Source organism: Tupaia chinensis, unplaced genomic scaffold (genome assembly GCF_000334495.1).
Source record: "Tupaia chinensis unplaced genomic scaffold, TupChi_1.0 Scaffold000127_2, whole genome shotgun sequence".
NCBI lineage: Eukaryota > Metazoa > Chordata > Mammalia > Scandentia > Tupaiidae > Tupaia > Tupaia belangeri.
Genome location: NW_006159596.1, coordinates 1,469,788 through 1,483,136, shown reverse-complemented (window position 1 = coordinate 1,483,136; position 13,349 = coordinate 1,469,788). Strand labels below are relative to the sequence as shown.

Below are 13,349 nucleotides of genomic sequence, written 5' to 3'. Positions count from 1 at the left end.
CCACCCTCCTCCCACACTGGCTCTGGTATACACCATTGTTTCCCATGCACCCCCCGCCCCCCCCACACACACAATTTATTGATACACTTCAGTGCTTTTAGAGAGGTAAAGAGGACAAAGGAAAGGCAGCTGAGAAGGTTGCAAGCTGCTGGCGAGGTTCCTGGGGCGTCAGAGGAATAGGAAAGCCCAGCTGGGCAGAATTTTTCCGCAGAAGCTCTAAGATCCCTCTCTTTTCCGACAGCTCAGGCCGCGCAGTGAAGACTGGCTTTAGCCTGCGGGCGGGCGCGCTTTCCGGCCGGCCGTGCAGAGCGCAGGGCGCAGTTGGCGAGGTGCAGGGTGAGGGCTTTCGGAGGTGAAGGGCGGCCACCCGGGCACGGAGCGAGGATGGGGGCTGGCTCGCTCGGGGCCCAGGGCACGCCCCCGAAAAGCGCGATGCTCAGGTCTTCAGAGACTTTGCGCCGCTCGGCTCCGGAGAGACAGGGCTATAAAAGCCACCGCGGAGGGCAGGGACACAGCAGCCTGGGCGCAGCGGGTCCTCCTGGCACGAGGGTGGGGGGACGCAGCCTGGCTGGTGCCCACTACCGCGCTCTGCTCGCACACGCCACCTCTGGACCGCCACCGACAGCGTGAGAAGTCAGAGAGCGCGGGTTTGGGACCAGGACCCGCCAGGAGGGCGGAAGAGGGAAGCGTGCCTTGGGGGCTGGAGCTCCTTCTGTCTTGCACGACCGACACCTGCTCCGCTCTCTGAGTGAAGATGGTGAGTTCCACAGACTCCGAGGTGCACCCGACCATGGGGATCAAGATCCTCTCGGCTGGAGTGGCGGCCTGCTTGGCGGACGTGATCACCTTCCCGCTGGACACCGCCAAAGTCCGGCTACAGGTAGGGAGCCAGATGGCAAGGCCAAGGGTCAGGGCAGAGGGGATGCATATTGTCACTTATTGTGCCGGTCTCTTGGATTCTCAGCTTGGTTTACCAATTCTCAGGTAGGTGGGTAGGGCGTGTGGCCACCTTAAGAAACAGTTTGGGGAACCAGCAGTTAGCGTAATGGCTATGTCGCTGGACTCCCACGTAGTCGACCGCGGTTTGCATCCCCGACCTGGTGGCTTAAAACCTACGCCGGGCGCGTGTGCGTGCGTGCCCAAGATCCCGAGAGGAGAATGGAGGAGAAGGGATTGCGGCGTGGTCATTCCCCCTGGGGGGTGATTTCTCGCTTTCTGTCTCTATGTCTCTCTCTGTCTGGCGAGCGCATGCGCCCTATAGTAAAAAAAACCTCTAAAAAAAAAAAAAGAAAGAAAGAAAGAAACAGCTTGGCCTTGCCTCAGAACTGGAGGCTCTAGGATGGAAAAATTCATGGGATTCTTCGCGGGATCAAAGAATGGCTTGACCATGACCTTCTCCAAAAGTTAGGGTGCACGCACTACGGGTTCTAAAAGCCGAGAACGTGGGGCTCTAGAGTTTCCAGGACAGCTTTTCGTCTCTGTGATGTTGCAGGGGTACCTTCCCATCCTACTGCCTAAGGGTTCCGGAGTGTACCAGAGTCTCTCTGTCTCTGTCTCTCTCTATATATGTGTATATAAAGTTCATGGAAAATGCTTATGAAAAAGATGCACATGACTGTCAAAAACTTGTTTGTAATCAAACTTTATTTTCCCATGAGTTTTTTGAAGCCCCATGTACATGCATACATACACGGGGCGGGTGGGGAGAGAAGCTGCTTAGAAGTGAAACACAGAATACTGAAACAATGGGGAAAAAAATCTTGGCTTAAGGTTTCTTCTCAGAGGACAGCCCTGTGCCAGTCTTGTTTTGTTTCCAGGTAGGATTCCCTTACTAGGTTTTCACTTCCCTCTGAACTTTTTCTTTTTTCTTTTCTTTTCTTGTTTTTTCTTTTTTTTTTTTTTTTTTGTTCTTTGAGAGGTTTTTGCTATAGGGCACGTGAGCTTGCCAGAAAGACAGAGAAAAACAGAGAGACAGAAAGCGAGAAATCACCCCCGGAGGAAATGGCCACACCACAATCCCTTCTCCTCCATTCTCCTCTCAGGACCTTGGGCACACACGCACACGTGCTTGGCGTGAGTTTAAGCCACCGGGTCCGGGACTTGAACCGCGGTGAACTACGTGGGAGTTCAGTGACATAGCCATTTTACTAACTGCTGGTCCCTCCTTCTGAACTTTCTTCCTTCCAGATTCAAGGCGAATGCCAGACCTCCAGTGCTATTCGGTATAAAGGTGTCCTGGGAACCATCTCCACTCTAGCCAGATCAGAAGGACCCGTGAAGCTTTACAGCGGGCTGCCCGCCGGCCTTCAGAGACAGATAAGCTTTGCTTCTCTCAGGATCGGCCTCTATGATACAGTCCAGGAGTTCTTCGCCACAGGGAAAGAAAGTAAGCCACCCGGTTCCCCGGAGGGGCACGCCCTGGGCTCCGCTCTGCCCGAACACCGTAGCACACAGGGGGGTGGTCTCATGACAAATTGGCAAGAAAACCTCAATATCTGAACCCTCCCTCTCCCCCAAATATTAGTTCGCTTTTCATGGAAAACATAGAAATGCACAAAACCAATGTTTAGGTGCAGGATTATATTTACACAAACTACCCAGTCAGTCTGGAAGTTGCAGACCTCATTGGGATCTCCAGCTGGAGAATATGGGTGAGCTGTAAAATAACGTTTCTTTCAAGTTTCTCACCTCAGAATATCAGAAATGCCTATGGAGCTTTAAAAATCCAAATGAGGAAACCATGAGCCTCTGAACCTGAATCCTTTTTTTGAAGAGGTTTTTGCTATAGGGCGTGTGCGCTAGCCAGACAGAGACAGAGACAGAAAGTGAGAAATCACCCCCCAGGGGGGATGGCCACGCCGCAATCCCTTCTCCTCCATTCTCCTCTCGGGATTTTGGGCACGCACGCACACACACCAGCGTGAGTTTTAAGCCACTGCGTCTGGGACGCGAACCATGGTGGACTACATGGGAGTCCAGCGACATAGCCATGACGTTAACTGCTGGTCCCCCTGAACCTGAATCCTTAGGTAGGAGGCCAGGGGATCTGTTTTCACACGCGTCCCTGGAATCCTGTTATGTAGCAAAGTCCCAAAACTCTTACTGGGTTGTTGGAAAAGTCATGGCATATTTTTTTTTTAATGCAAAAAGGCATCATGACTTTTCCGACGACCCAGTAGTTTGAAGAAAAGCAAGGAAGACCTTGTGAGGACGGGTGAAAGGACAGGAAAAATTTCTTTTTTTTTTTTTTAAGAGAGATTATTGCTATAGTGTGCATACACTCACTGGAGACACAGTGAGAGACAGAAAGTAAGAGATCACTCCCAGGGGGATGAGCATACCGCAGTCCCTTCTCCTCCATTCTCCTCTTGGGATTTTGGGCTCACATACACATGCGCCCAGCGTGAGTTGTAAGCCAAGGGGTCCAGGACTTGAACCACGGTCAACTATGTGGGCATCTAGTGACATATAACCATTATTCCATTTGTTGGTCCTGAAAAGACAACTTTTAAGAGGTTCCTGATAGGGTCTCTAATGCCAGCGACCACCAGAGGACAAAAAGTGGACTTAAACAGCAGTGAGTTTGTTTAAGGGAAGACAGAAAGGAACCAATGTTTCCGGTGCCAGCGTCCCTGTCCTATTCCCAGGGTCCCTATCGGGGTAGCTGCATTTATATGAGTGCTCACTCAGGACCGGGCTCTGTCCTGAGTGCTCCACATGCACGTCAACTGGAAAGGTACGGGTCTTCCTACCCTCTGGCAATGGGGAACTGAGCACAGAGTGGTTTCAGAACTTGCCCATGGTCACACAGTGGGAAGGGGCAGAGCCAGAGCTCACACTCGAGCTGTCTGGCTTCTGCCCAGGCTCTGCTGTGCACCTTTGCATGTGGTCCTGTACACCATTCAATCCCCCAACAACACGGTAGGTAGAGACCATTATCCGAATATCAGGGTTGTAGCGTGCACGGACTCGCACTGCCGGTTACCATCAGAGGTCCTTTCACGTGGGCGCAGGCAGGCCAGGCAGATGTGCTGATGGTAAAGTGAACACACGAGGTCACGACCTGGGTGGCTCTCAGCACTGCTGCTTTGAGTAATCTCTGAATACTACACTTCTATGGGATACTTTGTACGTATTCTTTGTGCTAATATGTAAGTTAAACTTACCCGCACAGTACTTTCGAAGTGAATGTAAAGCCTGGATGTGTCTAGATCAGTCACGCATTGTCATCTGTGTAGATGCCGCAAGAAAAGGAACACGGGGACAGAAAGCTGCTCCTTCAGGTTGTTTTCTTCACAGATGGATGCTTCCAACCAACCGCTGGGCGCCAAATTACTAGGACACCTTTTTGACGGCATTCTACACGATGTCTATCCAGTCCCTTCAATAACTTGATTGAACTGCCACATGCCAGAAACTGTCAGGTGTCCAGATGACAGATGTCTCTGCAGGCAGGAGCTTACGGTTCCAAGAACGGGGTGTGTGGGGCGAGTTTCTAGATGGCCCTCACAATGACACGGGCTATGTTACAAGTAGTTATGGGACACTGGGCACACCGAAGAGGGGTGTGTGACCTAGCCATGGGGCATGGGCACGCAAAACTTTCCTAAGACAGAATGCCTGAATCGAATCTTGAAGGACCAGTGGGACTAATCCACCCACAGTGGGGAGAAAAGACCTTCTACAAAGATGGAATGTTGTGTGCAGAGATACAGAGGGAGGACCTGTGGTGAGGGGGGGACGCAGGAAGGAGCCAGATCACAAAATGACTTTGGATTTTATCCTCACAGTGACAGGAGGTGATTAAGAAGGTTAAAGGGGGGGAAGGCAGAAGTGATCTGTGTCTTTCATGTGATCACACTGGCAGCAGTATGGAGTGTGTAGAGAAAAGGTAACTTAGTGAGCATGATCAGGGTGTGCCCCAAAGCATTAGTGACAGGGCAAGAGCGGTCAGTCTGAAAGGCTTCGGAAGTACAACGGACGGAACCTGACGGAGAACTGAAGATGCAGGGAGAAGTAGGAATGTAAACGACTCCCAAGTTTCTAGCTAAGGACACCATTATCGGGGAGAGAATGTATGTGGTCTTGGGAGATGAGAAAAATCTGCTTAGGGCATGTCAACAGGTAATGTCACATGAGCTTAGGAGAAAGGTCTAGGGTAGGTGCCAACAAGTTACGGGAGGGATGACCCACAAGGTCAGACAGCAGACAGCAGCTGAAGAAAGGACTGAAAAGCGACCTCTGTACCTAGCCGACAGACGCCGCCTGGTTTCCTGGCAAACCCGTGTTTGGTGGAGTAGTGGGGTAGAAGCCGGGCTCCGGAGAACGGGGAGGAAATGGGCCGTGGAAAGTGAAGATGGAGAGTGGCTTCTGGGCTAGCCTTTGGAGTGGTGGCTAAGCCCACTGGACTCCATGTGGCTGACTGTGCGGTTCATTTCCCAGAATCGGTAGCTTGAAAAACATGTCCAGCACTTGTGTGTGCATGTTCAAAATGCCAAAAGGAGAAATGGAGAAGGGATGGTGGCATGATCATCCCTCAAGGGAAATGCTTTTTCATTCTTCTACTTTCTCCAGCGAGCACACACATTCTCAAGCAAACCAAAATAGTAAAGAATAGAGAGAGAGAGAGAGAGAATATATGTGTGTGTGTGTGTGTATACATATATAATCTTTCCCAAGAAGTTTGGGAAATAAAGAGATTAGGGAGTTGGAGACTGGAGGACACAACAGTGTGTCAATGTAAGATTATACATATGGGGCAGTTGTAATCGTATGATCTTGCCAATGAAAAGAAAGCTGTATTGGGACCAGCAGATGGTGTAATGGACTACCACGTAGTCAACTGTGGTTTGAGTCCTGGACCCAGCGGCTTAAAACTCACACTGGGTGTATGTGTATGTGTGCTCCAAATCCCAAGAGGAGAATGGAAGAGAAGGGATTGCGGCATGGCTATCCCTTCTAGGGGGGTGATTTCTCACTTTCTGTCTCTGTCTCTCTGGCAAGCTCATGTGCTCTAAAGCCAAAATCTTTCTAAAACTTTTTATAAAGAAAGTTGTATTATATACTTTCAGGCTGACTAAGCATGTTAAGAACAGAGTATAATCAAAATAGTATTTTTAAAAAGTGTTGCCAGTTTTCTGCATTTCCTATGAGCCAAAAGTGAATTAATGCTTTATCAATATTATTTTTTAATAATTATTTAAATTTTATTATATTGTGTTTAATTTGCTATAGGGCACATGCATTCACCAGAGACAGAGAGAGAGACAGAGACAGAGAAAGTGAGAAAGCAAGCCGCCTGGTCCAGGACTCAAACCGTGGTCAGCCATGTGGGAGTCCAGCACCTTAACGACCACACCACCTGCTGGCTCCCATATCGACATTATTTTAACTCACACAACAAGTCTACAAGGTAAATATTATCCCTATTTTAGAAAATTAGAGACTGAGAAAGCCCCTGATAAGTAAATGTTATTAGACCACAACTTTATATTTCATCATAGGAATGAATATCGGGCTTTGCATTTGTAATTATTAAGTGACATCTGTCTTGAGTAACATAAGCTAATTTTTCAAACTTTCAAAACAAAATCAGTTTTTTAGCTTCTTTTCTTATCTTCTGCCCCTTTCATATGTGGTAGATGAGCACTGCTTGATGTCTTATATTGGGGCAATTTATTCGATGGGCTTTCACTCAGACCACCAAGTTGCGTAGTTAGCACGATCATTCTGGTGGAAAGTAACCATTATGGGAACTGATGTCTCCTGACAGTTGGGAACTATTGAAAAAGGGACCCAAACATAGGAAAGAACTGAGCGGACTACGGAAAGGACTGCACCACTGTTAAACAGGCACTGGTTTCTGTTTCCTGCAAAGTCTTCCTTTACAAATAATTTCAAACAGCTGACATTTTCAAGGCCCGCTGAGATTCGGCCCATCTTCGGTACATCATGAACACATGGACACACATTAGAGAAGGAGAAAGAACAGAGAATATAAAAATACTAACTACTCAAAGTGTACAAAGACACAAGGGTCCATTCTGGGTCTTGAATTATTTTATGAATCCTTTTGATTTTTTTCTCTTTTTGGATAATTACAGGTAGTTTAGGAAGCAAGATCTCAGCTGGCTTAACGACCGGAGGAGTGGCAGTATTCATCGGGCAGCCCACAGAGGTCGTGAAAGTCAGGCTTCAAGCCCAGAGCCATCTGCATGGTCTCAAGCCTCGCTACACTGGGACTTATAATGCTTACAGAATTATAGTAACAACGGAAGGCCTGTTGGGTCTTTGGAAAGGTAACTACCTTCTAGGTTGATCTTAGAAACATCGAAACACACATATCCGTTTATCGCTTGCTCCTACAATAGAATGATATTAAACATTTCTCTCCCCAGGCACCACTCCTAATCTGATGAGGAACGTCATCATCAATTGCACAGAGCTGGTCACGTATGACCTAATGAAGACGGCCCTTGTGAGAAACAAGATCCTAGCAGGTAACTTCCTCTTTTATAGAACGAGCACTTCACCCAGCCGCTTCTGCAGCACATCATACTGAACCCCTGGATTCTATTGCTAATAGGTTTCTCTTTCAAATAAAAAGGAATTTTGAACATTTGACAGAACTTTTTGAGAAGTAGAAAAAAACCAAAACCTTAAGTTGAAGTCTCACCCAAATAAAAATGTTTTATAACAAAGAAATGCAACTGCAGTATGTCATTGTTATTTATTTAATACTATTGTCTGGATTTGTTAGAATCACAGTACTTACACAGCGGAATTCAGGTAAGTCCATCCTGCGCCATAAGTATTTTTTTTTAAAGCTAGTTATTCAATGGTTTCATTCAAAAAAGAATCATGTTCCTCAAAATTTTATATACATATATATATGTGTGTGTGTGTGTGTGTGTGTATATGTGTATATACACACATATATATATATAGAGAGAGAGAGACCAGCAGATGGCAAAATGGTTACATCACTGAACTCTCATGTAGTCGACCATGGTTAAAGTCCCAGACCCTGTAGCTTAAAACTCACTCGTGGTATGTGCGTGCCTGTGTGCCCAAAATACCAAGAGGAGAATGGAGAAGGGATTGTAATGTGGCCATCGCCCTGGGGGGTGATTTCTCATGTTCTGTCTCTCTGTCTCTGTCTGTCTCTTTGGTGAGTGCGCACACCCTGTAGCAAAAATCTTGCCTATATGTGTGTGTGTGTTGTGTGTGTTTTAAATTTGCTATTGGGTGTGTGTGTTCACCAGAGAGAGACATAGAAAGAGGAGATGGGACATGAGAAAGCATCTCTCCCCACCCCCAGGGTGGGAGATGGTCATGCTGCTCTTTTTCTCCATTCTCCTTTTTGGAATTTTGGGTACAGAGGTGCACCCCCATGTGTTTTTCAAGTTGCTGGGTCCAGGATCTGAGCTATGCAGTCAGCCACGTGGGATCCAGCCACCTTAACCAGGCGACCAGCTGGTCCATCTAAAAATAATATTATGACAGTTTCTAGAAACATTGAGATGCTCCTTGGACCAAGACTGTAATTCAATAAAGCAAGTATAAAGTGCTCATATACATCAGGCATTATGCCAAATCCCAATGGCGCAGAGAAAACCGAGATTATTTTTCTAAAGTGTTTACAATCCATTATGCTACATCCTATTTACCACCCACTTCTCATGCACTATAACCTTTCTTATCATATTTATTTATGAGACAGCATGTTGAGCTCCTGGCAGCAACAGGTCTCCGAGGATCTGAGAGCTAAGAACTACAACCCCCCAAAGCTTGACACTGATCTGCTCTATTGCTCCATTCTAGATGACGTCCCCTGCCACTTGCTGTCAGCTCTTATCGCTGGATTTTGCACCACCATTCTGTCCTCTCCAGTGGACGTGGTGAAAACCAGATTTGTTAATTCTCCACCAGGACAGTACACAAATGTGCGTGACTGTGCAATGACTATGTTCACCAAGGAAGGACCTACGGCTTTCTTCAAAGGGTAGGATATGCTCTTCTGTATCTGCAGTGTTCTGTTCAGGGTGTCCGTGTGCTTTGGGACAGCCACCTCTAAGTCATGATGCTCAACTTAACCACACTTAGTAGAGACGGTATACTCAGTCCTGACTTTTTCTTGCCACAGATTTCTCCAATCCATTAATTCCATTGTGCCAGAAAATAAAAAGCAGTGATATTAAAATTATTTCAGCCTTGATCCGAGGCTCATTGAAAATGTGTGCCTCTCCATTGGTCCTGGTCTCCTGGAAATATACAGTGTTTCTGCCTCCTTGGCAGGAGGACTAAGAAGAAGAGGGAAAATATAATAGAAGGGAGTGAGAAAATAAGACGGTTTTCACTATTTTAATTTGATGAGCTCATTTTCTAAACCATAGTAGAGCAAAAGTCATTGTCACTGATCTAGAAAAGTGACACAGAAAATTATGTGTTTTGGGTCAATTACTGGATGGTCAGAAAAGTTACGTATTTTTGCATAAAACATAGAAAAATATGTCGTGACTTTTCTAATGACCCAATATTATACTCACTTAGAAACTAGTATTGTGTAATAGATCTCATTTTCCCAATATGCAGTTTATCATATTGGAAAGTCCTGTCCTATATTGTCCTAAAATATATAACATGAAATAATTTGTGGATTTTTTTTTGTAGTTTTTTTGCCTTAGGGCATGTATGCTCGCCAGAGAGAGAGAGAAAGAGCGAGAGAGCCAGAGACAGTGAGATGACATGAGAAATCATCCCTCGGGGGGATGGCTATGCTGCAATCCCTTTTCCTCCATTCTCCTCCCAGGATTTTGGGCATGCACAATGTATCCAGCATGAGCTTCAAGCCACCAGGCAGGGACTTGAACAGCAGTTGGCCATGCGGGAGTCCAGTGACATAACTGCTATGCCATCTGCTGGTCCCAATTTATGAATACTTTCAACGAAGATTATGCTAGTGATAAAATAATAAAATTCTGTAATACTTTAAGATTAGCAGGCAATGCCTCAAGCCTTATAAGGTAGTATGAATAGTACCATGCACATTCTACAGTTTCAATTCACCATAATCAGCACATATAGCACAATAATACAAATGAAATACATTGTAAAATTAACTTAAAATGGGCATGCCAGTTATTAACTATTAACCTTTTTTTTTTTTAAATTTAAAATCCAATTTAATCCAGGGAACCAGCAGTTAGCGTAATGGCTATGTTGCTGGACTCCCACATAGTCGACCGCAGTTTGCGTCCCGGACCCGGTGGCTTAAAACTCACACCGGGCACGTGTGTGTGCGTGTCCAAGATCCCAAAAGGAGAATGGAGGAGAAGAGATTGCGGCATGACCATCCCCCCTGGGGGGTGATTTCTCACTTTCTGTCTCTATGTCTCTGTCTGTCTGTCTGGCGAGCGCACGCGCCCTATAGCGAAAGCCTCTCAAAAAAAAAAATCCAATTTAATCCACAGGCTACAATGTGGGTGAACTCTGAAAATGAGGAATATACAGAGTAAAATAAAATGTATGCAAAAGGGCGAACACTGTGCTGCGTGATTCCACTTACAGTGAGGCACCCAGAGTAGTCACATGCATAGAAAGCAGAGCAGAGGTTACCAGCAACTGGTAGTAGGAGAACGGGTAATTACTATTTAATGTGCACCAAGTTTTTATTTGGAGTGATATAAAATTTCTACAGATGCAGAGTGGTGATGGTTCCCCATAAAGTGAATGTACTTAATGCTACCAAATTGTACATTTTAAAAAATGGCAGCAGCAGATGGCGTAGTGGTTATGCCACTGGACTCTCACATGGCCGACTGTGGTTCAAATCCTGGACCTAGTGACTTGAAAATCATGCCAAATATGTACGTGTGTGTACGTGCCCAGGATCCTGGGAGGAAAGGGAAAAGGGATTGTGACATGGCCATTTCCCCTGGGGAGGGGGAGGGGTGTGATTTCTCACTTTCCCTTTTACTGGATCTGTCTGTCTCTCTTTCTGGTGAATGCCCCAAGGCAAAAATCTCTTAAAAAAAAGGCTAAAATGGTAAGTTTCATGTTATTTATGTTTTCACACACACATACACCCTGCACCATTACACATGCACACACACACACACACACACACACACACACCCTGCACCATCTCAAAGTCAAGAAAAACATGTTAAGTGACCTGGGGAGGGATTCCTTTGGGGATTTAAAAAAAAAATAGGTTTCTTTTAAGAAATCTATCTAAGGAAGACTTAACTGACATCTTTTTCTCCCAGAACATTTTATTGCTATAAGCAGGTAAACAAAATCAATCATTTGGCGTACACAGTTTGGCAGATTAAAAACAACACAAGTCGCTTAAACCCTTGACAGTTTCTCTGAGGACAAAAGTAGCCAAATGTAGACAGCCCTGATTTGACTCTGGAATGTGGTCCACTCACTCACTGCTCTTCTGTTTTCTCCTTTCCAATAGTTTCCTACATCCCATCCAGAAAGCAAAGCAAAAGTTTCCCCTCCCCTCAAAACAGAAGGAAAGTTTTTGAACAGGGCCACGTCAGAAAGATGTGCCTCGGTTTGGTGGGAGTGAAGGATGTTTATGTATTTTTGTAGATGTGATTGTCAGTTCTGTTGTTTTAAATCAGTACAGCGTTATCTGAGAACACTATTTTTCACAGAGGAGGGAAAGATGCAAAATAGGTACTTTACAGTACCTTCATTTCAGAAGAGTAGAAAATGATCAGCATTAACCGATGCTCTGTAATAGCTTTATGAATTTCAAACAAATTAACAGAATGGTGATGTGTACTCTTCCAGACTTGTGCCGTCCTTCTTACGACTTGCATCCTGGAACGTCATTATGTTTGTGTGCTTCGAACAGCTAAAACGAGAACTGATGAAGTCACGGCAGCCTGTGGACTGTGCCACATGATTAGCTTCAAGCAAAGGAGGTAACATAGCAGTAGGAATCTTTGCTGACTGGTTCATTAAAACAAAACAACAAAATGACTATTCATTTTAAGCCACAAAAGATAAATTCTGGCAGAGAATTTTGGACATTTCTTATGTATCAAAAAGGGAAAAATAACACCTATTTCATATAAAATTTATTCTCAGTGTCCTGAGGAAGGAAAAGCAAAACATTCAGTATATAAAGCCTGGCAAATATGACACCCAGATAACTTACTGCATTTGACTGATCATTTTTGGTGCAGAGTTATATGACTGAATATGAAGAATTACAACATGTTTTAATTCTAACTCAAACTGATAGAAAAGGAAAACTCTAATAAAGTTCATTTTAAATTTATAAATGCTTAAATATGAATGTTATCAAAGGAAATACTACTGTTTCTATTTATTAACCACAGTTGTCAGTTGATAATAATGAATAAAAAATTGCTAATGCTTTGTAAAGTTTGTTTTTGGGGATCTATACCTCAATGTAAAAGTAGAATTTTACCTTGTCCAATAACCAATAAAGGTCTTTAGAATCAATAGGCATAAACTCTCTGAATGTTCTGTGACTTACTTAAGGAATGGGAAGGATGAGAAGAGAGCAGAGAGCAGTTATCAAAAAAAAGGCTTACAACAATTTCAACATGTTTTTTATTTGCTCACTTAACATTCCAAACAAAATGACATCACATTTCACACTATTGCTTTTACTTATGAAGTCAACTACTTTATCCAAAGTAGACAAAAACATCAATTTCTTTAAGTTGCCAACTGGTACTTTTCCCCCATAGGAAAACTATTGCGCAAATATTTTTTTGAATACCTTAACACAAACAGAATCATCATATAATAATAATGAAATCATTGGGTCTTAACTGCACTACGTTTAAACTTTTTCTGATCAAAAGCTGAAGACAAAAACAAAACAAAAAACTCAGGTCGTTCGTGATTTTTAACAATTCCACTAATATTCATTAAAAATTGCTTGGGTGGAGAGGTCCGTAAATATGAAAACTGAAATTAAGCCTCCCCAGACATGTTCATAAAGTGGGATAGGTCAGCCTCTGGTGTGATGGTTAAGCAGGCTGGATCCATCATGGCCAGGTATACAGTTTGAGTCCCAGACCCAGTGACTTGAAAGAAAAAAAGGAAGAAAAAAAAATAAAGAAAAAGCCAGGCACATATGCAAGCATGTCCAAAATCCAGAAAGGAGGGAGAAATGGAGGAATAGAGATTTCTGCATGACCACTACCCATTGGGGGATGCCTTTTCACTGTCCCTTCCCTCCTCCCTTCTGCTGAATGCATACGCCCTCTTGAAAAAAAAAAAAAAAGTGAGGTGAAATATTTATCCTGAGAATAGAGCTGCTGGTTCCCAACCATTATTTCAAGAAAGATAAT

At 44.5% G+C, this 13,349-nt stretch overlaps 1 protein-coding gene across 1 annotated transcript; it reads left to right on the top strand.

Moving 5' to 3' along the window:
• The first annotated feature begins 536 nt into the window (after positions 1-536).
• UCP1 (uncoupling protein 1) lies at positions 537-12,286 on the top strand. The gene is made up of 6 exons (XM_006144636.2): positions 537-880; positions 2,188-2,398; positions 7,104-7,298; positions 7,398-7,499; positions 8,824-9,004; positions 11,809-12,286. The coding sequence occupies exons 1-6, from the start codon at positions 755-757 to the stop codon at positions 11,921-11,923; spliced, it is 930 nt and encodes a 309-aa protein (XP_006144698.1). The 5' UTR covers positions 537-754; the 3' UTR covers positions 11,924-12,286.
• Positions 12,287-13,349: the final 1,063 nt, after the last annotated feature.

Excerpts from the sequence above, each read along its gene's own strand:
- UCP1 (XM_006144636.2), top strand. The coding sequence starts at position 755 with ATGGTGAGTTCCACAGACTCCGAGGTGCACCCGACCATGGGGATCAAG. Across the intron at positions 881-2,187 it reads CCGCCAAAGTCCGGCTACAG|ATTCAAGGCGAATGCCAGAC; the intron begins GTAGGGAGCCAG and ends TCTTCCTTCCAG. Across the intron at positions 9,005-11,808 it reads CCTACGGCTTTCTTCAAAGG|ACTTGTGCCGTCCTTCTTAC; the intron begins GTAGGATATGCT and ends GTACTCTTCCAG.